Source organism: Artibeus jamaicensis, unplaced genomic scaffold (assembly GCF_021234435.1).
Source record: "Artibeus jamaicensis isolate MK-2021 breed Jamaican fruit bat unplaced genomic scaffold, CSHL_Jam_final contig_685, whole genome shotgun sequence".
NCBI lineage: Eukaryota > Metazoa > Chordata > Mammalia > Chiroptera > Phyllostomidae > Artibeus > Artibeus jamaicensis.
In genome coordinates, this window is record NW_026521924.1 from 3,432,085 (window position 1) to 3,460,010 (window position 27,926).

At 38.7% G+C, this 27,926-nt stretch overlaps 1 protein-coding gene across 7 annotated transcripts in view; it reads left to right on the forward strand.

The window, feature by feature from the left end:
• Positions 1 to 27,926, forward strand: part of TASP1 (taspase 1) — a 469,517-nt gene that overhangs the window by 251,265 nt on the left and 190,326 nt on the right. For all 7 annotated transcript variants that reach the window (XR_008392619.1, XM_053671048.1, XM_053671050.1 and 4 more), the window contains one exon: positions 14,153 to 14,263. Coding sequence is in view for 6 of the 7 variants with exons in the window: in XM_053671048.1 (XP_053527023.1) it covers positions 14,153 to 14,263 (111 nt within the window). In the remaining variant the exon portion in view is untranslated. The remainder of the gene's footprint in view (positions 1 to 14,152; positions 14,264 to 27,926) is intronic.

A 27,926-nucleotide genomic window follows, 5' to 3' on the forward strand; every position in this document is an offset into this window, starting at 1 on the left:
ACTTCTGATGTTCCTGGTCACCAAATGTCAGAGGGTTTTCTTATACCAAGCAATTCTCTGTTTCTCTAGATACAGTTGGGTGTGCTACAACTTAACTCAGTTGTGATACTGTTTACCTGGAGATAGCATCAGATCTCACAGGTTAAGGGCTCAGTCCTGCAAGACTGTCTCCACTCCAGATGCCAGTCACAAAATCGGGCTGTCACCTGTGCTAATTTCCTCTCATTACTCATTATTTCCACAATATTCTTTATACTTTCATGTGATTTTCCATATAATCTTAAAAGTAAGCTTGGTTAGTATTCTCTAACTGTATTTTCATACGAGCATCATTTAATAAAATTGGGATTTTTCTTAAGAGTCAGGCTGCCCTGATAAATTTTTTTCCTAAAAATCTAAAGATGGAGTCAATTATATTCCTGACACCTCCAAATGCTGGAATCATGTGGATTTTTAGACAACGAAATGTGACATGATATCCCTAAAATAACATTTGCAAGCACACCTTTATATAGTTTAAAAGAATCAAATATGGTAAGTATCTTTATAGAGTGTCTTCTGAGATGTAGTATGATAAACCACTTTTTTTCCTTCATGGCTAGTTCTTAGTCTTCTGATTCATTTTATCTGATTCACTACATGCTATAGTCACTATCAATAATATTTCTAAATCAAAAGATCATTTTCAGGAACCTCCAGCCTACTCCCACAGAACAGGACAAAAACAAAATCAAGCAATCAGGGTTTGGATGGCAAGTTGTGAATGAGGTGAAAACACTGTGGATTTTTAGGTCAACTAACCAATCACAAATATATGTGAGTGTTTCTGGGTGGATAACTTTTCATTCATTGAATTCTAGGTTCCATTTGTGATAAATATCTTACAGCATTTATAATAAAGTCCAAGGTACCAGTGTGTGTGAGAAAATGCCATGTGCTTCAGGAGAACTATGCTGGTATTTTTTAGCTTAACTTGGTAAACAAAGTCAATATGATCAAATAATGCAGACAAACACCTGGGTCTACACTGGACTGTCTTCACCAATCACTGCACAGAGGCCCTCAAAGACCCCAGACCCTAAAAACTAGCTCACTTGTTGCAGCTTATGGTTTTGAGCAGCTTCTTGCTGTTGAGGTTTCCCTGTTCCAGCTGTTTCTTCACATACGCCACATAGGGCTCACAGGCCCTATGAACAAACTTCTTTCCCTTTTACTGTGTAAGGTCAGATTCTGCTCATTGACTGTGCAGAAGCATATGACACAGAGGCTTCCTATCATGTTTTAAATTCAAACTTAGAGTCAGTTTAATGTAGTAACTACTTTGCTTTTGAGTAAATAAATAAATGGCAAAATAGCTTCACATGGTCTCTGTCTAGAAAGCCTGATAAAATGGTGTGCTACTGTGACATAAGAAATATGCATTTTGGTCCTAATCCACAGTTCCTGGCACACAGCTCCTAAAATATTCATAATTTCTTAAGAGAGCTACAGAAGCATCTTTTTTTTTGTTTTTCTGGTTTTTGGGATTTTAAAACTGATTTATCTTTTTTTAAATTGTAATTAAATTTTCATGGTGACATTGGTTAATAAATTATGTACATTTCAAGCATACAATTCTGTAATACATCTCTGTATTTGCATTGTGTATTTAACATTCAAATATTTAACCTCCCTTTACTTTTTACTACCTCTCCTGTCCCCAGTCCCCACTGGTAACCACCATACTGTTTGTTGTCTCTGTCTATGAATTTGTTTTTCTTGTTTGTTATTTGTTGCTTTCCATTTTATAGCCCCATATAATTGAAATCATATGGTTCTTGAATTTTTCCATGCAAATTATCTCATTTAGCATAATATTCTCAAGATTCATACTTCTGTTATATTTAATTTTGTTCCCAATTCCTGAAATAGATCCAGAGCAACAAAAGTGAAATGGGTGTCTTTTGTTATTCACAGCAAGTTCCTTTTAACCACAACTGAGTTTATATAAATGAAGTGACTTTTGGAAAGCCCCTAGATAACTTAAGGTTTAGGGCTGGTTGTCAGGAAAATCAATCATGTGATAGAAGACAGGTTTTTACAGACCCCCACCTTAGACCTCAGGGTAGGGAGAGGGATAGATGTTGAATTAATCTCACCAATGGCCAATAATTTAATCAATTGTGCCTATGTAATGAATCCTCCATAGAAATGCATAGACATAGGAAACAGTATGGTGGTTTCCAAAGGGAAAGAGGTTAAGGGATTAGCAAAGGGTAAAGGGGACCAAATATATGGTGAGGGAAGATGATATGACTTTAGGTGATAGGCACATAAAGCAATATATAGATCATGTATCATAGAAATGTACACCTGAAACCCGTATAATGTTATTAACCAATGTCACCCAATAAATTTAACTTAAAAAAGAAAGGACAGGGTTCGAAGAGCTCTGGTACATATGGAGGTGCTAGGAGAACAGCAAGCCCAGAGGAGGTACAGAAGCTCTGAGCCCTTTCCCACGTAACCTGACTTATACATCTCTTTTCATCTGGCTGTTCCTGAGTTATTCTTTTATAATAAATCAGTAATCTAGTAAGTAAACTATTTTCCTGAGTTCTGTGAGCCACTCTAGCAAATTACTTGAACTTGGGATGACCACCATAAGGACTTCCAATTTCATTGAAAGTCCAACTTCCCACCCGCATTCCCCACCTCCTTATTTCATGTCCATGGGCTGTACATGTTAAGTTCTTTGGCTTCTCCATTTCCCATACTATTCTTAACCTCTCCCTGTCTATTTTGTATCTACCATTTATGCTTCTTGTTTCCTGTACCTTTTCCCCCCATTCTCCCCTCTCCCCCTCCTCACTTATAATCCTCCAAGTGAATTCCATTTTTGTGATTCTGTTCCTGTTCTAGTTGTTTACTTTGTTTTTGTTTTTTAGGTTCAGTTGTTGATAGTTGTGAGTTTGTTGTCATTTTACTGTTCATAGTTTTGATCTTCTTTTCCTTAGATAAGTTCCTGTAACATTTCATATAATAAGGGCTCGGTGATGATGAACTCCTGTAACTTGACCTTATCTGAGAAGCACTTTATCTGTCCTTCCATTCTAAATGAAAGCTTTGCTGGATAGAGCAATCTTGGATGTAGGTCCTTGCCTTTCATCTCTTTGCATACTTCTTTCCTGCCCCTTCTTGCCTGTAAAGTTTCTTTTGAGAAGTCAGCTGATAGTCTAATGGGAATTCCTTTCTAGGTAACTCCTTTTTTCTTGCTGCTTTTCAGATTCTCTCCTTATCTTTAATCTTGGGTTACTTAATTACGATGTGCCTTGGTGTGTGCTTTCTTGGGTCCAACTTCTTTGGGACACTCTGAGCTTCCTGACCTTGCATGTCTAGTTCCCTTGCCAGATTAGGGGAGTTCTGTTTTATTTCTTCAAATAAATTTTCAATTTCTTGTTCTTCCTCTTCCCCTTCTGGCACCCTATGATTTGTATGTTGGAACGTTTAAAGTTTTTCCAGAGGTTCCTAAGCCTCTCCTCATTTTTTTGAATTCTCGTTTATTCATTCTGTTCTGGTCCAATGTTTATTTCTTCCTTTTGGTCCAAATTGTTGATCTGAGTCCCAGTTTGCTTCCCCTCAGTGTTGGTTCCCTGTATCTTTTCTTTTATTTCACTTTGCGTAGCCTTCACTTCTTCCTATTTTGCAACCATACTCAGCCATTTCTGTGAGCATCCTGATTACTAGTGTTTTGAACTCTGCATCTGATATGTTGGCTATCTCTTCATCACATAGTTTTACTTTTGGCATTGTATTTTTGGTTCTTTCATTTGGGCCATATTTTCTTGTCTCCATGTGCCTGTTACGTTGTAAAGGGTGGGGCCTTATGTATTCACCAGGGAAGGGCAACCCGCTTGGCTGTGTTGTGGCACTGTATGTGGGGAGCGGTCAGAGAGGGAACAGTGCTGCTTGCTCAGCTCTTGCCACCTTTCAGTCATTTCCCCTGTTACCCACAAGCAAATTGGGCCTTTCTGGTGCTGATTCCTGAGTGGGTGGGCTTGTGTATTGTAAGACTCTGTGGGTCTCTTCAGTGAACTCCTCTTTGGGGCTGGGATTTTCTCTTGCTCCCACAGCCTCCACAGATTCCACAGCCAGAGGTTTTGAGGGTTTATTGCCCCATGCTGGAACCATGGGTTGTGTGATCTTTCTCCCTCTCCAGTTGTTCCTCCCAGTTTACCCGCACTCAAATGTAGGACCAGTGGGTCTGCCAGCCGTCACCTTGCCTCTCATCCTCTCCACCCTGGCTGCCTGTCTCTGCCCCTCCTTCCAGTCTGGATCAGTGTTTCTTCTTTAACTCTTTGGTTGTTGGACTTCCTTCCCTATAGTTCGATTTTCTGGCAGTTCTGATTATTTTTTTGTTTTTAAATTTGTTGTTATCCTTTTGATTGTGCAAGGAGGCAAAGTGGATCTACCTACACCCTCATCTTGGCCAGAAGTCATGAGTCTGAAGTTTTAAATGTAAAAACTGAAATCACAAAAAGTGCCAACAGAAAAGTTGGACTTTATTTTTGCATTACACATGGCCTTTTCAGTAAAAATTTCAACACAGAAACTATAAAAGAAAAAGAATGATAAATTTGACCACATAAGCATTAAAAGCTTATGTTACCCCCCAAAAAAGTCATAGTCAAAATTAAAAGATATATGACAAGCTGGGAAAACTATTTAGGTATTCGTAGTAGAAATATTTAGTAGTAGAAGGTCAGAATGTGGCAAACATTTCTGTCCCAAACAAAATAGAAGTTTGTTTGTAAGGAAGGAAGGGAGAATGGATAATGGGTAGGCAACCAATTTTGTATGCCACAGCTTTGAAGGCAACTCACAGATAAAGTAGTAAAAATGGTTTGTCTACATTTAGATATTTAACTTTATTCATAATTAAAAAAAATAAATCAAGACTACAATATAATACCATTTTTAATATATCAGATTAGTAATGAATTTGCTATTACCTAGTTTTGGTAAGGTTGTATGTAGGGAAATGGACACTATCAAACACTTTCTTGTGGGTGTAAATCATGTTGGAAGGCAGTTTGGGAATCTGCACCAAATAACTTATTTTAGTATGCTAATTGATTGATCAACTCTACATCTAGGAAAGTATCCTACAGATGTATTCATATGTGTATAGGAGATATATGTATCTAGATGTTCACTGTAGCATTACTTGTTATGACAAAAAACAAAACAATCTAAATGCCCATCACTAGGGAACTAGTTAAAGATGTAATGGTATATATGTCTAAGAATATATTTATTGTTAAAAAGAATAGCTTAATTTGTGTGTGCTGAAATGGAAGGTTTTCTAAATCATAGTATTGAATTTAAAAGGCCAGATACAAAAGAATCATTTATATAAAATGTTACCATTGAGTGAAATACTGAAAAAGGATGGGTGTTTAGTATGGATAATTTCAGAGGGGATATACAAGGAACTCTTGACGTTACTCACTTCTGGGATGGAACTTAAGTAAGACACATACCTTTATTGTATATATATTTTTGTTCTTGTTGAGTATTTAAAACCTGTATGTGAGGTTCCTACAATACAGTTTTTAGAAGTAAAATAATGAGTGTATCTTTTGTTAGGGAATAATCAAGAAACTTAATAACTAGTAGGGACACTAGCCATTAACAATCCACTAAATTCCTTCTCCTGATTTAAAATGAGAAATATCATTTCTGGTTTGTTAGGCATGATTATATATGGGAATATTTTTTTTACTATGCTGGAAACTTTGTTTCTCCAAGGCCCAAATACCTGTATTAGTATTTTCTTACTTGCTTGTTTTTTTCTCCTTAAATATCACTTTCATCAGAGAAGCTATCTTTGTCCATCGTGATTCAAATACTGTCTCCTTCCCTATCTACTATGCACTGTATTTCCCTTAAGCTGCTTTATTTGCCTTTCTGGCAGTGATTGATTTTGTTTGTCATAGATGACTTGGTGTCTTAGTCCATTTGGGCTGCTTCAATAAAATACCACAAACTGGGTGGCTTGTAAACAACAGAAATTTATTTCTTATAGCTCTGGAGGATGGCAGCTTAAGATCAGGTTGCCAGCATGGTCAAGTAGAGGGCCCTCTTCTTGTTGCAGACTTCTCATTGTAACTTCACATGACAGAAAGGGAAAGGGAGGTTTTGGGGGCCTCTTTTATAATTTCATTCATGACTTAATCACCTCCTGAAGGCCTTACCTCTTAATGCCATTAGATCCTCTAAAAACCTAATATCATTAGATTTTTGACATATGTATTTTTGGATGACATGAATATTCCGACCATAGCACTTGGGGTCATGAGGTTTGCCATAATCATTGCATACCCAGGCTCCCTTGACAGAGTTGATTCTCAAATATTTTAAAGTGACTGTTTAGAAAGTATGAAATATTTTTTGAAAGAATATTGTCTTCAAATTGATGGCTTCTAATCTAGTGTTAATGACCAAATATGAATTTACCACCAGCCCCCTCCCCAACACACACCCACTGAGGACAGCCAATTCGAAGGATAGGTTTTTCACCTCCCCAGGAAGCTTGGGAGGACTTAGTAGAGTCTGAGGGCAAAGAGTCCCAGTCTTACGTGTTAAAGTTAACATGGAAAGTGCCAGGACCAGAGCTGAAAAACCAGAGCTGGAAAACCAGGCCCATTTGGCTTCCCTTCCAGTGAGCCTTCAGATCTCTGTAGCCCACTGTCACTTGCTTCCTCCTGCAGGGATTCACATTTGTTATCCTGTTGTTGTTGCTTAAGGGTGAATTTGTGGAATCCTGGATCTCCCCCCCCCCCGCCTGCAGCTAGAATGCTGGACTGGATTATTTAGAAGGTAACCCCTGATTCTTTTTGAATCGCTTTATGATTTTTGAAGTGTGGTAATTTTTCTTTTCATCGAGGACAGACACCCTGTGTCAAACCTTTTTTTTTTTTTTGGTCATTTCTCATTCCTAGAACAGTATCAGGTGAATATATTCTATAGTATAATTGGTTAAAACCAAGAAGTGGAAGCTTTAATGGAGTCCTCAATTTGGTTTCTACTTCTAATTTTATGGCAGAATCAGTAATTTTTTCCAAAGATTGAATGTCTCTGATATGTTAAGGTTCTGAGTATAAGGTTTTGATGGAATGGAGTGGAATTTTCTATTCTAATTTTCAAATTTTGGTAGATAAGGAACTTCAAAGGGGTCATTGGCCATACTCAACTCACCTTGTTAAAGAATTGAGACTTTAAAACAATACGTATTACCAGAAAACTACACTTAATAGTGACACCCTTGAGCTGTGGTCGTGTTGAGCTTTTCAGGAATGGTGATATGCAGGGTTTGTAGTGAGAGGATCTGAGTCAGTGGTTTTGTGTTCTGCTCCCCACTTCCTCCTTGTGTTTCTGTAGGCTTATCATTTCCTCCCTGTGCCTCTACCTCTACCTCTTTCCTCCCTGCCTTTGGTTTCTCATCTGTCAAATGAATGTAGTAATAATCATTCCATTGCCAGTTTTGTGGGAGCAGAAAATGATAGAATGCAAGTTAATATATGTCTAATGGGATGATGGCAGCAATCTGTAGATTTCTCTTCAAAGTCAGAATATAGTGAAACTTTATTAATGAGCTAATGCTTCTGAACTTAGTGATTGGCTCCTCTCATTACATTATGTGGTCTTTGTGTTACTGTGCTTATACTTCACATCTATAAAAGGTATGTGAACTGCCCTGGCTGGTGTAGCTCAGTGGATTGAGCATGGGCCTCTGAAGCAAAGGGTCACTGGTTCGATTCCCAGTCAGGGCACATTCCTGGGTTGCAGGCCAGATCCCCAGTAGGGGACACATGAGAGGCAACCACACATTGATGTTTCTCTCTCACTATTTCTCCTTCTTGTCCTCTATCTCCAAAAATAAATAAAATATTTTTTAAAAAGATATGTGAACTAACTTAAGTTCATCTTTAGAGGATAGGTCCTTGGTCTTCCAGGAAATATAAACTGTTATCCTGGTTCTGTGTTTAAAGAATATTTATATATTTTAAAAGACTTTATGTATTTATTTTTAGAGAGAGGGGAAGGAAGAGATAAAGAGAGAGAGAAACATCTATACTAGAGAGAAACATTGATCTTTGCCTCTTGTACATGCCCTGACTGGGGACCAAACCTGCAACCCAGGCATGTGCCCTGACCGGAAATCAAACCGGCAACCTTTGGCTTTACAGATGGTGGCCAACCCACTGAGCCATACAGGTCAGGGCAAGAATATTTATAATCTTTATCATTCTTTTAGAGTTAGAGGCATGTATTTTCATTAGAGAACATTCATTATTCTCTAGTCCATTTTCTTGCTCACCTGACCACCCAACGATTTCTCTCTGTGTATATTAGCATATTTCTTTTTCCCCAATGTGTGTGTAATTCCTTCAAGAGAAAAATGGCATTAAGAGGTTTGGCATACAGACATTAAAGAGAAGAAAGAAATGCATAGAAATGTGTTTAAAAGACAGAGGTTTCTTCTTAAATGTAATGGGAAGATGAAACACTAGCAGCTGCCTTCTGGCTACTTGATAAGTTCTCACGTATTGAAGACGTGTTGTATCAGTTTTGCAAAAAGAGCTGGCTGGCATCAGGTAATGGCTGGTTGCTGCTTATGGGTAGACATGAATCTCTAAAAGTGACAATACTCCTAGGACTATGCCTGTTAGAACTGGTAGGGTCATCAAAGATTATTAGTCTAGTTTCCTGATTTTTCTTTTTCTTTTTAGATTGGGAAGTGGTCACTTTTTTTTTTTAGCATTGCTGTATTTTTAAAAAATATATTTTATTATGCCATTACAGTTGCTCTATTTCCCCCCCGTCTTTCCCCTCCACCCTGTACACCCCTCCCCCACCATTCCCCCCCTTTAGTTTATGACCACGTGTCTCAAGTTCTTTGTATTCTATATTTCCCATGCTATTCTTGCTCTCCCCCTATCTATTTTCTACCTACCATCTATGCTACTTATTTTCTGTACCTTCCCACTCCCCTGTTGCTAACCCTCCATGTGATTACCATTTCTGTGGTTCTGCTCCTGATGTAGCTGTCCTTTTAGTTTGCTTTTATTTTAGGTGTGGTTCTTAATAACTGTGAGTTTGCTGTTCTTTCACTGCTCATCTTTTTTATCTTCTTTTTCTTAGTTAAGTCCCTTTAACATTTCATATAATAAGGGCTTGGTGATGATGAACTCCTTGAATTTGATCTTATCTGAGAAGCACTTTATCTGCCCTTCCATTCTAAATGAAAGCTTTGCTGGATAGAGTAATCTTGGTTGTAGGTCTTTGGATTTCATGACTTGGAATACCTCATTCCAGCCCCTTCTTGCCCGTAAGTTCTCTTGAAAAATCAGCTGATAGTCTGATGGGAACTCCTTTGTAGATGACTGTCTCCTCATCTCTTGCTGCTTCTAGGATTCTCTCCTTCATTTTAATCTTGGCTAATGTAATGATGATGTGCCTTGGTGTGTTCCTTCTTGGGTCCAGCTTCTTTGGGACTCCTTGCACCTTCAGTGTGTCTAATGCCTTGCACCCCCAGTAGGTCCACCCACTTCTCCACACCTGGGATCCGCCCACAGCTGCTGGTGTGCCTGGGTTGGTCTGGTGGATCTTTCCTGCCCGACCCCACTCTGATGCTGGCTCTGCCTGTCTTACTGGTTTGGCTGAAGGGTTCGTTGTTGTCAGACTTCTGTGCAGTTCAATTTTCTGTGGTGTGGCTGTGTTTTTGTTGCTAAAACTTTGTTGTTTTTAAACTTGGTTGTGTGAGAAGGCCCAGTGCTTCCACCTACACCTCCATCTTGGCGGAAGTCTAGTTTCCTGATTTTCCAAATGAGGAAGAAAGCAAAGTTCAGAGAGGTGAAGTGGATTGTCTGAGATCAAGCATATTGCATCAGATCTGGAACCCTGATTTCCTAGAACCCTGATTTTCTATAGCCCAGTATTCTGTCCATTTGTATTTTGTGGATATCTGTGCATTTGACTGTTCATCTGTGACCCCACTCCATGGTCTTCTGGATCAGTTGATTGTTCTAGGCTTAAATCCTGATCAGAGCCAAGCCAGTCAGGTTTCCCTATCTTCCTGAGTCTAAGTGATGGCTTCTGAAAATGTTAAAACTAATAAAGAGAGGAAGTCTCTCTGGTGGCTCAAGTTGACAGGCGACCGGTTGTGGAGCAGTTGTTGGGCATCACCATCCAAAGTAGAGGAACCTATTTCTAGCTGTTCCTGAAACCTGTCACATCCCTACTTTTCAAGAAGTTTGGATTTTTTTTCTCTTGGGTTCTTTGAGCCAACAATCATCTTTTTTATTTGAAATCATTGTAATTGGGATTTGGCCCTAGCAATAAAAATAATATAGATTAATACTCCTGTTAACTTCTTTATTTTAATACATATAGTGATTCTCCTTAAAGATTATGGAATACACACAGTAAGTCATTGTCTCATTTGTTTATAGTCTGAGTTTACAGTCTAAATAAATGTGCAGATTGTACATATTTGATCACAGTGACTGTGTCTCTTACCATCTGTAATTATAAATTCTTTCCAGATCAGTTATAGACTTCATCTATTTTACATGTTTTATTAAGGTGAATGAATCTTAATTTTATTATTTCTTTATTTCTTTAATCTTCTTAACTTATTTTATGCAACTGTTTGCATATATATTAGTAAGATTTTGCATAGTCTTAGTTTGTTAGTATTTATCAACAATTTTCTATATGGATATAGGAAGCCTCTAGTATGGTGCCCAACAAGACACTTCATGTTAATTTTTCTCTTCTTACTGGGAACAATGAGAAATAGTATTTCCTTTTATACAAAGATTGTTTGACATTTTAACTTGGGAAATTGACACCCTGTCACCACCGCCACCACCCAACTGCTGCATGTCAGTGGAGCACTGGCTCTGGCTGCTGTAGAAGGTTAATCAGGTAGGGACATTAATAGATTTTGTTCAACATGATCATCTTTGAGAGTCAGCAAAATGCTATAAAGTATCTGTCATCAGTATTACTACCACCAAATGTTTAAATAGCACCTTAGAGGTTACAAAGTTCATAACCAGTCCTCACAACAACCCAAAAAGATGTCTTCTAATATCCATGATTTATAACTGAAGAAGCTAAAGCATGTTTTTTTTTAATACATCTTGCTTAAGAGCAGAATTGCTAACCTGAAACTCAAAAAAAAAGTCTTCTGAGTAGTTTTTTTTTTTAACATCACGGTGAAAATATGAAATCTGAGTACATCCCAAGAAAAAATTAGAGCCTCGAGATAGTGCCAATCATTGTTTCATTAAATTATTATTGAATTCATACCAAGGATGATGAGCCCACATTATAAGCTCCCAGTGTGATCCAGGGCCCCATGCCCTTTCAGAGGGCTCACAGGCTATCTTATCATCCTCATACCATACACCCCCATGGCAGGAGTGTGTGGGTGTATGTGTTTGTGTTGAGGAGGTTGGGAATGGGGAAGGTGGTAAATGAATGAAAGCACTTTATTAGTCACTAAGGGGGTTTCAAAGGTAAATCAGATTCCCTCACTCCATAGTCTGTATAAAAGTCACTGGAGCAGAGAACAGATTCAGTTCATGGGAGGAAGAGGAACCAGGAAGAACATTTCATAACCATGGACCTAGGGGAAGTCTTGGGGAAATGGGATACAAGAAGTCCAATTTGGCTGGGGCATATGGTAAAAATAAATAGGGAGAGAAGGTTGGGGAAAGAGAGGAAGGCTAGGCTGGGGTAGGGAGTTTGGACATCATTCTCTGGGCAGTTGGGAGCCATTGATGGTTTTGAATGGTTTAATGATGTGATGTTGGGCACATACTTCTTATTACAGTAAGCTTTTCTATTTCTGTTTCCCATGCCCCTCATATTCGTTCTGTAAACAACCCTGTCCTATTTATAGAGTAAATCCTAGGCTTACCCTCTCTTGACAGTCTCTGCTGCCACTAGGCTCACCCCGATCACTACTATTTCTCAACCGGGCTGCCATGGCGGCTTCTTCTGTGGCTTGCTGCTTTCACTCTGGCCCTGCTGACCAGTGCAGAATAAAATCTGTCAATGTCGGGGTGTAAGCCCTGCATCATCTTTTCATCACACTTGGAGTAAAATCCAAACTCCTTGCTGAACCCATAAGGCCTTGTATGACCTGCCTGACCTGGCCCTGCCTTTCTCTTCACTCCCCTCTCTCTTGACTCTCACTACTCTAGTATCCTTTGTGTGTTCTGAACACCCAAAGCCCTTCCCATCTCAGAGTCTGTGCATTTGCTTGGTTCATTTGCCCAGGATGTTCTTTCTCCAGATCATCCCAGATTAGCTTCTTACCAAAAGATGCCTTCTCTGCCTCTTGATGTAAAGTAATCCCTGCCCCAGTCACACCCTCTACCATTTACTAGGACTCATTTTCTCCATAGCATGCTTGCTCTTGTCTGGATGGGTTTCCTTATTGATTTGTGAGTGCATTACCTGACCCCCAACCTGCTCAACTGGATCTGAGCAGGGACTTCATTTTGCTCACTGCCATATTGCCAGTACCTAGAAAAGTTGTGACACATAGTACATATTTATTGAATTAATAAATTTAGAGATTTGAAGAACCGGAGCAGGGAGGCCAGACTGGAGCAGTGTGTTCATCATGATGAGAGTGTATGTTCAGAGCCTTCTCAGTGGAAGTGAAGGGGCAGAGGCAGGTAAAAGTGTGCAACCTTCTGAGGGAACTGGCAGGATCTGACGTGGTTTGAAGTGTTGAGTCATTGCAAAGAAAAGGAGTAGAGACATTTGAGCTTGAATGAGTTATGAGACACCCAGGATCCTTTTGGATGCTCTCAATCAGCCATCATTTCAGCCCTACCCTGTTCCCCAGCCTTCAGAAGAACTTGAAGCCTCCAATTTCTTTTTGGGTTTTATGAGAAAACGGAGTGGTTTTCTATAGGTGTCCCCTCACTCCAACCAACCTCACCCCTCCCAGGGAAGCTTAGGTTTCAGCTTTCACAGATCTGCTAGGTAAGCAACTAACTACTTATCTATTTTCTTTCCATTTTTTAAAGGGTCAGTTTTCTTCTTCTCTGTCATTTTCCTTGTCCTTATTTGGCTGTGCCTTTTTTTGTCTTTCCCCTCAGCTTAGTGGGGTTTGAGGAAGGAGTGAACATAAATGCATGCATTTAATTCACTAAATTTAACCAGAGGTTCCCTCCAAATCCAATTTTATTTTTTACTAATTTCTTTGATAGTGCTTGGGTTAATTCAGCATTTGTTCTTTATGTTCTCACTTGCTAGGCCAGACATTTGAAGATGTTCTTAGGGAAGAAAATTGAGGGGTTTTAAAATGTAGTCCTCTGCCCTGCCTGGTGCTTTGTTGGTTAGAGCGTTGTTCCAAATAGGCCAAGTTTGTGGGTTCGATCCCTATTCAGGGTACGTACAAGAATCTAGCAATGAATGTAACACGAGTAGAGCAACAAATCCATGTATCTCTCTCTCTTTAAACACCAGTAAAACTTTTTTAATGTAGTATTCTTGAAATGTTCACAGTGCTTAAGTGTGTGAGATTTCACAGAGGCCCAGTTTATTTCTAACCTCTAGACTCTCATAATAGAAATATAGTTTCACCCTTATTTGCGTGAACCATTAGGAGCATTTTAACATGTTTGAAATAAAGTTTGTAGCTTATTGTTTAAAATTGAATTTAAGGTAGTAAATCAGAGCTTTTGGTGGCATGCCCCTGACAGCAGGGAGAGACTGGTAGGTGATCCTTAAGAGCTGATCAAAGAGAGTTGCCAAGCATTTTTTCCTGTATTTGTGTTTGGTCCTTTAATCTGGTAGTGTTTCCATTTCCATTCTGAATACAGTAATGCACACTCCACCCCCCCCCCACTCACGTCTTCTTGGCAGCGTGTGACACTGTCTCTGCCAAAAGACCCCTGTTAAGACATCAGCCTGCCTTTGCTATCTAGCATATACAAGGTAGGGACAATGGTGATTGTCAGGAAATGGGCATCATTCAAAATCTTATGCATACCACATTTTTGTTCTAGTAATCAAATGAAAATTGAAAATGAAAATAGTAAAATTTCCTGAGAAGTGATTACTAGTCATTTCTGCCTAGGTTCACCTTTCCTGGCCAGTGAAGATGGTGTGCTTGGAGGAGTGATTGTTCTCCGGTCTTGCAGCTGTTCTGCAGAGCCTGGCTCCTCCCAAAATAAGCAGACACTTCTAGGTAAGCTGGACATAAACACTATATGTGTGTCTTTCTCTTTCATTTTTTTAAGACATGGAAAGATTTCTATCCTTAAGTCAATAAGCTATGGGAGGGCCAGAGTGCTCTGTTGACATGTAACCTTCTCTTTCTACTGATCTTTTTGCAGAGATAAACATCTAAAAGATGAATGTTTACTTCTGAGTCTATGCTTAGAGCATATTTTTAAAATGGGCTTGGAACCAAGGACCTTCACTAAAGCCCAATATTAAGAATATTGGACCATGTATTTATCCCCTGCCTTACTCCACAAAACATTTGAGATGACCCATAACAATGTACATAATAACATAGAAAGCTTCTTCCTGTTCTTCCTCCCAAAAAGGAATCAGAACCACGTGAAGAGCTGCTGGTCTAGAAATCCATCCTGGCTCCATCACTTACTGGCTGTGACACCCTCATGCATCACTGCTCTGTGTCACTTCCACATCTGTAAAATAAGGATGTATGCCATGTCCTTCTAATAAAGTTGTGGTGAGAGGGTCAAATGAGCATTTTTCAGATTTGCAGATGTTCATCCAGATGTGTGATAAAACCCAGCCTGCCCTCCACTTGCCATGGCCCAAACTTGCAGGGCTACCTCTACCCACGGGTTGCCTTATTCTAATTCATTCATCCAGAGCAGCATTTTTATTTATTATTATTTTTATTTTATTTTTAAAAAAGATTTATTTATTAGATGAGAAGGGAGGGAGAAAAGAGAGGGAGAGAAACACTGATGTGAGAGAGAAACGTCTATCTTGAACCTACCCCAACCAGCACCAAACTTGCAACCCGGGCATGTGTCCTGTCTGGTAATTGAACCAGTGACCTCTCAGTTTGCAGAACAATGTCCAACCAACTGGGCCACACAGGTCAGGGCCAGAGGGGACATTTAAAAAAATCTGCATAAAGATGCCACATAAATTAGTAGAGAGCTCTATATATTACTTTTTAATTGACTTTTTAATTGAGGTGTACAAACATTCAGAAAAGTGCACAAATAATAACTGCACCTGCTTGATGAATTATCACAGTGAACCCACCCATGTAACCAGTCCCCAGATAAAAATAGAACTTTACTATAACCTCAAAAGATCACTTGTAATACCTCTCAGTCTTACCCCCTCCAAAGTTGACCACTATGCTGACTTCTACATACTATGATTAATTTTGCTTGGTTTTATATTTTATTTAAATGGAATTGGGGAATGTGTACTATTTATGTCTGATGTGTTCAGTCAGCCTTAAGCCTGTTAGATTCATCCATGTTCTACATGTTAGTAGTTTGTTCTTTTCTCTTGTTATATAGTATTTCCTTGTATGGATGTACCAATGTGTATTTATCCATTCTTCTCTAAGTATTTTTTAATATAAACAGGTGATTAACAGGAGCTGTGGTAGTTAACCTCTTTGTATAAATTTCCTTATAGGGAATATGGGTGGTACCTGACTTGTATTGTATGATTGTTGTGAATTGCTGTAATAAACTTGAGGATCTGTGAGTATAAAGTAAAAGACTGGGTATATCTCATGAGCATAAAAAATATTTTTTCTATAGAAGCCCAAAGGGCTTTCATATAATCTTTCCCCTCATTCCTCAAAGGAAAAAATAGCACCTTTGTGTAAAGCAGGGATATCAAACTCATTTTCACCAGGGGCCACATCAGCCTAGCGGTTGCCTACAAAGGGCCAAGTGTAATTTTAGGACTGTATAAACGTAACTACTTCTTAACAGTTAAGTGAGGGCTTGGCACTGCTCCCGGTGCGGGGGCCTGGATAAAACATGGTAGAGGGCCTGATTCGGCCTGTGGGCCCTGTGTTTGCCACCTGTGGTGTAAAGTATCTTTCTTCACCAGGATTCTGACCACCAACCTTATTGTTTTGCTGGTGGTATTCTCTTTCTCTTGCTACCCATTGTGCTTGGTACTAATGTTGCTCCCAGGAAATGTTTTTTTTTAAATGGTCACTTTTTGTTAAACCAAGCCATTTGCTTTTTTGGTATCTTAACCATTGTTGAATCCTTTAAATATCTTTCCCAGTTAGAAAGCAGGGAGTTTGCTTTTATGTACCTGGGCCTTCCAAAAGAATTCAGAATAATGTTTAGTACCAGCAGGTGGGAGGACAGTTACTAAAACTACCTCAGGGACTGTTCCTAGGACTGGGAGTCGGTTCTTTAATGAGTGTGGATTCTTGCCCATTTGAGTTAATCATGAAAATGATAAGGTATTTTTGGGGTTACAGTATAGAGATACATATTTAAGGATAAGTCATAGAATTTTCGCTTATGTTAAATAAGTTTTATCAGTAAGGTAGTAACTTGTAAACTGGTTTCTACTCTCAAGAAGAGGAGTGAAATGTGTTAATTTATGAACTAAGTGAAATATTGTCATTTGTTAAAGTGAACAGGAGGGATTGATGTTTGTGAGATTTATCTACTAAAATCTAGTGAATACTAGTATCAACTTGTAGATGCTACAAACAACATGAATTTTTATATTCTTTGCTTTAAAAAGTTATATATGTTCAGTATGCAGTAAGAAAGCAAACGCAGTACAGAAATAAATGTAGGGAGGGAGATGTGAAAGTCACCTTTGGTCCCCCGCCTCTCCAGAGCCACCACCCTCTGGTTCTGGTTATTCTCATAGGAAATATTTTCACTCTATAGAATGTGTTCATGCTTCTGTTTCTGGATTAGTCAGTAATGTATGACTCCTTTTGGGTAAAAAATTAAGAATATAATTCACATCACAATGTCTGACTTTAGCTTTTTCTGTGTCTACTCTCTTTTCTGAAAAAATCATAGCATTTTCATCACACCACAAAAGCAGTTTCAATAAAATGGCATTGCTACTTAGTATTGTCCGGAAAGACAGTATGAGCCACTCCTCTTGATAAATACATCAATTACAAGAGTCCCAGTGGGACCCTTCAAGCATGGGATGACTGAAATACAGGCACTTTCAGGATTTGTTTTCCTTTACTGGTTCATGAATAGAGTTAGAGAATCTCAGGTACAAAGAAAACCTCAAAGTCCTCTTGTGTGACCTTATTACATGTGTTTTGCCCATAAGCTGTTGGCAAGAAGTGAAGCTTAATTCCTCTTCTCTTGAGATTCTCTTCCAATTCATAAAAACATGGCAGAGTAACCGTGTGCAATTTGTGAGGTGAGGTAAAAAAAAATGCATTGTGGCTCCTCTGAGGCATCTCGCTCTCTCTGCTGGATCCCTCACTCTGGGAAAGGCCAACAGTTGTTTTGTGAGGATACTCAAGCTGCACATGACAAAAAACTGTGAGCTCCTTCCAACAGTCAGTGAGGCAGGGAGGCTGAGTGAGCCTTCAGCACTGAGTAAACCTCAGCTCTGAGTGAAACTTCAGATGACTGCAGCCCTGGGCAGATTTCTTGATTGAAATCTCATGGGAAACCCTGAGCAAGAACCATCCAACAAACAAAGCCACTCCTTAATTTCTCACTCACAGAAACTGATATAATAAATGTTTGCTATTTTAAAGATTTTATTTATCTTTAGAGGGGAAGGAGAGAGGAAGAGAAACATCAATGTATGGTTGCCTCTAGTGCGTCCCCTGCTGGGAACTGGCCTGCAGGGAACTGGCCTGCAACCCAGGCATGTGCCCTGACTGGGAATTGAACCACAATCCTCTGGTTTGCAGACCTGCGCTCAATCCACTGAGCTACACCAGCCAGGGCTGCTATTTTAAACTACTATATTTTGTGGTAATTTATGCTGCAATGGATAACTAAAAAACTTTTTGAATCCTCTCACCGCCAGATGCCTCTCTAGTTTGTCCAACAATCTACAATGACAAGTCAAGATGCTGTGTTGCATCTTTAGGCAACTCAAATGGTCAGACTTCAGTTTGCATTACTGGATGCTGGTTCTCTTTGGATGCTCTGGGACAAATGTGATCAGTGCCCCCCACTTTGCATGACCTAACCACTCTTTCCCAAACTCTCCTTCCCACCTCCACTCATCTCCCACCTTCATGCTGTCACCAGACTTCTCTCTCTATGGAGAACTTAACTATGGCCTGAAAAAAAGGAAGTGAGGAGAGAAGCATACTGTCCTGAAGCAGAAAGGCCAAAAAGAGAACCCGACCCAATTATGACTTGAGAGCTACACTAATCCCAGGATTGGAGGGATGCTAATGGTCAAAACAAGAACCATACAAGCATATGTAGTTAGTCTATATGTCTAAGCTAAGTGTTGAATAACTTTCTATAAAAGCAAAATATATATTTCTCATCCTCATGGTCTTTTAATTCTTCAGTGAGAACACACACACACATACTCTCTCTCTCTCTCTCTCTCTCTCTCTCTCTCTCTCTCTCGCACATTTGCACCTCTGCTTCTCATTCCCCTACAAGAGGGATGTGAACTACTTACCTTGATGGGAAATGCACTTCCCCCTTATGACCCAAGAACACACTTTTAGTGTTGTTTCTGACTACTATTACTTTTTCTCCACTGGTTTTCAGAGCCCCAAATTCTGGCCATTCTAGATTGCTTTGTTCTCTTCAAAAGGTTCATGCTTTTTCCCTAGTAACTTTTAAAAATTCAATTTATTGGGATGACATTGGTTTACAAAACCATATGGGTATCAGGTGTACAACTCAACAAAACATCATCTGCACACTGCAGTGTGCACCCATCACCCAAAGCAAAGTCTCTTTCTATCTCCATTTATACCCCCTTTGCTTATCTCCACCTACCTCTGTCCCCTTTCCCTCTGACTGTCACCACATTGTTATCTGTGTCTGTGTGTTATATGTAAATTTTTTAGCTTAATCCCTTCACCTTCTTTTATTCAGCCCCACAATCCCTGTCTCCTCTGACAGTTCTCAGTCTGTTTTGTGTATCCATGCCTCTGTTCCTGTTTGGTTCATAAGTTTATTTTGGTCGTTAGATTCCATGTGTTAGTGAGATCATATATTTGTCTTTCTCTGACTGGCATATTTCACTTAGGATAATAATCTCCAGGCCCATCCTGTTGTCATAAAAGGAAAGATTTCCTTTTTTAAAGTCAAGTAGTATTCCATTGTATAAATGTACCGCAGCTTTTTCATCCACTGATTTACTGATGGGTACCTGGGCTGTTTCCAGATCATGGCTGTTGTAAATAATACTGCAGTGAACACAAAGGTATATACTTTTGAATTAGTGTTTCCAGTTTCTTAGAATGTATTCCCATCAGTGGTCTCCATGGGTCAAAAGGCAGTTTTCATTTTTAATTTTTTGAGGAAACTCCACACTGTTTTCCACAGTGGTTGCACCAATATACATTCCCACCAACAGTGTGTAAGGGTTCCCTTTTCTCTACAACCTCACCAACACATGTTGTTTGTTGATTTATTAATACAGCCATTCTGATACATGTGAGGTGATATCTCATTGTGGTTTTAATTTGCACTTCTTCAGTGATTAGTGATGTTGAGCATTTTGTCATATGTTTATTGGCCATCTATAATGGGCAAAAACTGTTTTCCTTAAGATAAGGAACAAGGCAGGGATGTCTCCTTTCACCACTTTTATTAAAGGTAGTGCTGGAAGTATTAGCCACAGCAATCAGACAAGAAGAATAAATAAAAAGCATCTATGTTGGAAAGGAGGAAATAACACTGTCATTATTCACAGATGACATCATACTGTATATAGGGAACCCTAAAGAATACCAAAAAGCTACTAGGTCTAATAAATGCAGGATACAAAATTAGTATTCAGAAACCCGTGGCATTTTATGTACCAATTATGAATTGTTGGAAAGAGAAATTAAGAAGACAATCGCATTTACTATTGCAATAAAAAAATAAGGTACCTAGGGATATATTTAACCAAGGAGGTAAAAGACCTGCACTCAGAAACTTATAAGATACTGAAGAAAGACATTGAGGAAGATACAAATAAGTGGAAGCAGATACGTTGTTCATGGCTAGGAAAAATTAACATCATTAAAATGACTGTGTTACTAAAAGCAATCTGCAGATTTAATGCCATTTCCATTAAAATACTGATGACATATCTCACAGCTATAACAAATATTCCAAAATTTATATGGAACCACAAATGACCCTAAATAGCCTTAGCAGTCTTGAGAAAAAAGAACAAAATAGGAAGTATCATACTTCCTAATATGAAAATAAACTACAGAAATCGTAATTAAAACAAGATGGTGGTGGCACAAGAACAGGCATATAGATCATTGGAACAGAATAGAGAGCACAGAAACATACTCACGCCTTTATGGTCAAGAACATGCAGTAGGGTAAAGACAGTCTCTTCAATAAATGGTGTGGGGAAAATTGGACAGATAACATGGGGAAAAAATGAAACTAGACCACCAACTTACACCATACACAAGAATAAACTCAAACTGGAATAAAGACTTAAATGTAAGGCATGAAACAATAAAAATCCTAGAAGAAAATAATAGGCAGTAAAATTTGAAACATTTCTTGTAGCAGTGTTTTTGCCAATATATCTCTTCTGTGAAGGAAACAAAGGAAAAAAAAACAAATGGAACTACATCAAACTAAAAATCTTTTGTAGAACAAACAAAACCATTAACAAAATGAAATGGGTGTCCCACTGAATGGGAGAACATATTTGCCAATGATACACCTTATAAGGGGTTAATTTCCAAAACGCAAAGTCTGGCAGAATTAATGCTATTGAGTGTGACTGGTAGGGTTGGTGAATGTCTTGTACGAGATGGACAGCAGTTTGAAAATTTCACCTAAAATGTCATATGGTATGCTTGAGTGTGATATTGTTATGTTACAGAATTACATGACAATGATTTTGTAGTAAAAGATTTGAAATAGATTACCAGCTCATAAAAAAGGGACATTATTGTGCCAGACCTTGTATATAAAAAACTTATACAGCTCAACACCAAGAGGACAAACAACTCAATTTAAAAAATTGTCAAAGGACCTAAATAGACACTTCTCCAAAGAGGACCTACTAATTTCCAGTAACTTTCACATGCTATTACCTGTACTTGAAATACCCTGGACCAATTACATTCCTTCTTTAAGACCCAGGACAGATAGGAATCTTCTAGCCATCCTTTGGAAGCCATTTTCACAGGTGATTTGTTCCTTCCTTGTGCTGTTTTTGCAACATGCATTTGGCATGCACCGTGACACATCCTAGACATGTGTTAAAGTGTCTGCTTCTCTCTAGAGAAGCACTTTGTAACTTTTTTTTCTGAACTCAATTATTTCAAAGGAATAGATCAGAGGTCTTTGAACCCTAGTGACTTCCATGGATGGTACAGGGGTTTGAAATATTTTTTAAGTATTAGAATATTACCCTGCCTTACGAGACCAATACCACCAGATTGTGAATCATTTGAAGACAAGGATTGTGTCATATCCAATTTCTATTCTCCCTTCACAGTAGGCTCCCAGTAATTATTAGATGAATAAATTAAGTACCAAATAAATTTCCTTATTATTTAATAGAAATTTTTAAAGAAATTGACCACTTTTTTAGAAAAATGAAAAGTTGCATGAAATAACTTCACATGCTGTAAAAAACAATGTGGGTAGGAAATGTTGGATGATGATGAGTGTCCAGGAACAAGAAGACGGGTTGGAGACAGTTTAAATGGATTGCAGAAGACAGTCTCAACAAACAGCCTTGTAACAAGGACAATTTGGATGTGAATGTGTTTGCAGCACCCATCCCACCACCTCCCACCCCCAGATCACAAGATGCTGGCAAAGGCATGCCTACAAATCACTGCTTTAATGCAAAGCAAATGCTTGTCCCTAGAATGAAACAGCTGAAAAGAATTAATTTTCTCTGCTTTTAGAGAAAAAAAAAACCAATATATTTTTACCTGCTAATGCGTGTGCTTTCCAGGCCTCTATAGAAGTGCTTTATTGAGGCCACTGTGTATAGTATGGCTAATAATTGTGTAAACAAAGACACATCAAGCCTTCCAGTGGAAAAAGATGGGTTATTTTTGTTTTTAAGCTTATGATTCAATACAAGTAATTAGAATATATGCAAATATATGGCATAAAAGGCCGTTCTCACTGTATGGGTACATTTTTCCCTTGTAGCCTACCCTGTCTCTGCTGATGGGAGCCTGACAGACTTTGTGAAAATCAGGGGTTAACAGGAAGCAGTGAGCACAGGTGTCAATGAATTTAAGAAAAATCTTAAGCAATTCAGAACGAGAGGCATAGGGGCTCTTAGCTGGTAAAAAGGGTTGTGTGTTTGGCTATTGACTTTTGCGACAAGTCTGTGTTGGAATCCTTCATCCTAAATTGATTGGAGTTCCACAGTTAAGTCAGAGCCTATCATCTGATGAGCACACATAGTAATTGGTACTTTCCCATTAAGTTACCCTCACCTTACTCAGAGAATAACAGATTTTTGCTATCTCTGAATATGTTCATGATGCTGATAATTAAGATTGTACATGATATTGCTTCTAATTGTCCAGTTACCCTCTTTTTCCATTTCTTTCCTTTTAACTATGAAATGTTTTGTGTATATATATTTTAAAAGAAGAATGTAATATATTTGTAAGTTATAAAGGATAGTAATAAAATGAACACCTGTGGACCCGTGTGGGTCTGTCTGAACTTTATATAAATGGTGTATCATATTATTTCTTCTATGAGAGTTTTTGCAGTTTTCTAACTGAAAGGATAATGAGTCCCTTATCATTTTAGACTTAGCTCTATCAATCAAACTGTTCTTCAGTTGACGATTAGAACTTAAATGTGGTGTCGTCCTCTTCCTCCCTTTTCAGAGCAGGCAATATTCTTTATCAAGTACTATTTTTATCACTGTTACTAAAATTAGGTGTGGTTTTTAAAAAATGTTAGATTGAATTGATGCTTCTCAGAACATTAAAAAGATAAAATGTCATTTTACTGTAAGTTAAAATTCCAAACCGCCTTTTGGTTTTACTGGCATTAAAAATTTGGCAAGCACATATAAACACATGCACTTCAAAGGAGGTTCATTCTTGGGTCCCCAGCAGTATCACTCATTTCCATTTCATGGCACATGCCACTGTGAGCACATATGACGAGGCATTCTGCTGGGCTCACACAATCGTAAAAATAACCTCAAAGAGAAGGCAAATTAGCTGTTAGGCTGGTGGTGGGAAAAGAGGTACTTATGGATGTTCATCTGATGTTAATAACTTGTCTTAAAAATATAACAAATCTTTGTTCTATAAGAGGATTCAGTGTTGTGGTTTTTCTTTAGTGCCTCTGCAATGCTTTGGGATTGTTACATCTTCACTGTAGTCTTAAGAGATAGGCTGACATTTTGGTTCTTGTTCAAGGATCAGATGGAAAGAAGCAAACTAAGTAATTTATTCTTAGAGGCAACGTGAATAAGGCAGACATGATATTTCAACTTTTCAACAACTGAATTGGAATAATCTGTTGAGGTAGTGCTCTGAGATTTGTATAATTCAGAGTTAGTTTTCTTTTTTGAATTGTATTTTTCACTTACAGTTTGCATTCAGTATTATTATGTATTGGTTTCAGATATACAATGTAACAGACAGTCATATGCTTTACAAAGTGTTCCGCAAATATTTCGAGTACCCACCTGGCACCATACATAGTTATTATAATTGTTGACTATATTCCCTGTGCTTTACTTTATAGCCCCATGACTATTTTGTAGTACTTCTAGTTTTCATTTTTAAAATACAAAGATGTTGATTATAAGCAGCTATAATTTGCTTTGAAACAAAACAGAACTTTTCTTCCCTTAAATATCACTAACATTTACAATTGTTAGTGATAACAGCACTTTTTACAATTGCAAATAGATTTTCATCTGTGATTTTCTTCTCCGTCCTGAGGGGTATAGTTCTAGCTATAATCTAACCATATAGGGGTATTTTTGTTTTTGGCCACAAAGTTTTCCATCTGAAATAAATAACAAAGACTTACGAATATAATACTAGTGCTTGTGTAATTCTTATTACTGTGGTTCTCCTAAAACTCTCAGAAAAATATTTTGACAAATTTTATAGTCAATTTTTATCTGCTCAAAGGGTAATGGAGATCACCTTAGCATGAAATAAATCCTAAAAAAAATACTTGTTGAATAAATGAAATCATGTTTCAATGAAACTTGTTTCACCGAATGCTTGTTTTTTTCCAGCAGAGAACTTCCAAGCCCCAGCCAGTGGCCCCTATTTCTGGCAGTTTCTAATACAATAAAATGATAAAACAGGAAGAGAATAGAAATGTCCTTCAGGGCTTGTATTACTATTTGACCCACATCCCTTTCTTCCTTTTCAGTCAGCATCCTTCTTCAGTCCTGAACAAATCTGAGTGAACCTTGGAAGTGGAGGATAATTATTTTTTTGGTTTAGTATAACGGGGGTTCTATACAGCTCTATCCCCAACCCTCTCAAGACAGTTCAGTGGTGAAAGTTTTTCAGGGAAGCAGGCCAACTCAGAGCTCCTTCATGGCCATAATGGGACAAGCGTTATATGAATCGTAAGGATTCCATGTCAGGACTACAGACTGTCCTTGTATAAACCCCCTGTTGTATTATAAAGAACCTAACAACCATGGGGAGAAAAATCTACAAGGAGGAGACTGTTATATTTACAGTTACTCATTCTTCTCATTTTAAAAATGAATGTATCTCTATTATTAAGGAGTAACTTAAACACTGTGCAAAATTGTCCTATGGTAAGCCATTCAACCTAAGGCAGCAGCTGACTTGGCAACTGCCCAGGCCAAGACAGTTCTGATTTTAGAGTTCTGTTTTCCTTGCAAGAAACTCTGGGATGTGAAGTCAGGCAGAGAGCTTTTAAATAGGTGCGGGAACCAGTGCAGCTGGGGGTTGTTAACAGCAATTGGAGAATAATATTTAAAAGAAAAAAATGGTGGCTGAGGGCTGCTCTCTGGTTAGAAAAAAGAAACCGTCTGGATAGAAGAAACTTGCTTGCAACTCTGATAAGGAAACTTTGTTTGACTTACTTTACATAGGATGACATGTGAATCATTTTGAAGAGAAAGAGGTGTCTTGGGGGGAACATCATGCAAGATACAGCTTATTAAATGGTGAAGGTGGTGATTTGAATGGTAGGAGGAGGCGGAGCTTTCCACAAGGCTAAAGGCTCTGATATATACTGGAGGGGCATAGGACTGAAGTAGAGCTGCCCTTGGACATTATACCCATAGTTAAATTCATTTGTTGCAAAGCATTCAATTCAAATTCCCAGAAGATCTGGCCTCTAAGATTATGTACAAATCCATTCTGAATGTCCCTGTATTAACCTGCCATTCTCGGGCACATCCCCCCAGCCCATTCTCCAGCTGTGGGATAGGATCAGTAGTGTTGACCTTTTCTCACATCACCCTTGCGTGATGTGATGTGTTCTGAAATCTCTTGGAAAAGAATCCTGCTAAATCCCCGTGTCCATCTTTCACATATAAAACCTACTCAGGAAATTATTTTAGCATGGCTTTAGGTGTTGTTAATATTTCCTAATGGAAGTCTTTTCATGGACTGGCCATTTCTAGTAGTCTCACAACCTCTGTGCTTTGGCTTTTTAAAAAACAAAAGCCTTTTCGGATCAGTAGTTGAGGTGTAAAGAGTCTCAGGCCCACTAACAAAGAAACATGGTCATTACTGAAGAGGCCAGGAGCTTCTCTAAATGGAAATGTGCTTCAACTTGACCACACTAAAGGCCATTATGGACAGACAGTACTCTCACATCTCAGACGGGTCACTCCAGGCCATCCCTTTACCCTGCGTGTTGCTTGAATTCCTGGTCTCCTCCTATAAGTAAGAATTTAAGAATGAAAAAGTCCTGATACTATGATGTAGCATCTTCCTGGTTTGTTGTACTATTATTAAAATAATTTTTAATACTGTTACCATTAATTTTAATTTTAGTGATTGGAATAATTTCAGATTTAGTCACTAAAATCAAGAATCAAATTATAGACTTCTAGATATCATTGCTGGTAATAAATGCTATTCTTTTGCTGAAATATTTTTCTCTTCAACTGTATTTGAATAAACTTTTTCTACTTTTTGCTGGGTTTTAGTTAGGAGTTTTGAAAGTTTTTATGAGATAAAATTTACCCTTGAGACAAATAAATATTTTCTACTCATTTATAAAAACTTAAAAAGGTTTTGACTTTAAATTTCTGATGGAAATAAATATTTGTCTTGTTTGTTTAGACTTCTTTTTTAATATAGCAGTTTTTGCCCTAAATATGTGGCTCATATTTTTAGATTTATTTATTTATCTTAGAGGGGAAGGGAAGAGAGAGAAAAACATGCTCAGTGTAAATTTAAGTAGTGATTTATTCATGTTCCTTCAGAAGATTTGGTCATATTTTAGTTATGAGATCTGAAACAGTTTGAAAGCATCAGATAAGTTTCACATCATAATACAGCATTCTCATGAAGGACAATCAAAAATATATGCTGCGGGCTCCAGTCACAGCCTGTGGCTAGGATGGGAGACTGACGTGGCGGCTAAGGGGAACGAGGCTGCAGAGGTGATAGTGCCAGAAAAATGCTGAGCAAAGACAAGTAGCAGGAGCAAACTATTGCCAAGGAACTGCTCACGATCAAGTATGAGATGGGGAGGTGACGTCACCAACTGAGTACTTTGGTCTGTGGTGGAAGTAATTGTTATATTCAGCTAGTTCGCAGTGGCAAAAGCAGTACCAGGTGCCCTTAGACTGGACCTTGATTCAGCAACTTTGGTCCTTGAGTTCTGGCTAAGAAAGAATTAAGAGACAAGATTCATACTATAAGAGAAAATTTATTTAGAAAGTCATAGAGGTAGAGGAAGTGATCTGTAGAAGAAATGGGCTCAGGGAACAATTTGTAGAAACGAAAGAAGGGATACTTGGAGGTTGGGAGAGAGGAGGGTAAAGGTAATGTGCCTGGGGGGTGATACGAGGGGGATGGGTAAAACAAGGGTGTGCTCCCAAGAGGAAGAGCAGTACTGGGTCCTCCACCCTAAGGGCTTTTAGGGGTGGGGACTCTAGGAGAAGTCATAGGGGAGGATCTCAACAGCATATTCATCAGCTTTCTAGGTGTGTCCTTGCAGGGTCATGGTCTCCATTGATCGGTCACTGCCAGGGCAGGTGGTCATTAGTCAGTATAACTAGTCCTGAGGTCAGCCAAGGCATCACTTGTCTGGTTTTGCTACTTTTCTGGGCCTGGAGCTGAAACACGGCAGAGGCTTAGATGTGATCCCTCTTGGTTAATGCCTAAGGGAGAGGTTGGGCAAGGCCCACATGGGAGTGGCATGAGGCCACTCTTCAGCTCCTTGTTTCACCTCCAAGGGGGTCTGTCACATGACTAGCAACGTACCAGGGGACAAAAGGTAAGGGGAGGGTGAAGGCCACATGACCAGCGATGTGCTAGGGGTTATCCTGGGGGCGAGGTCCTCGTTTTCCTAGTTTTGCCTGTTGCTAAGCACCCGTAGTTTTCTGTCCTGCTGACCTTGTGTACCTGGACCATTATCCTTGCTCTACTCGTGTCTTTCTAACTGCCTACCACAAGCTCAGGAGAGGGCAAGGCCAAGGATGTAGAACAGAGAACCACCATTTTACAAAAGAGAGCCTTCTAAACAATATGGTCAGAAATGAAAACT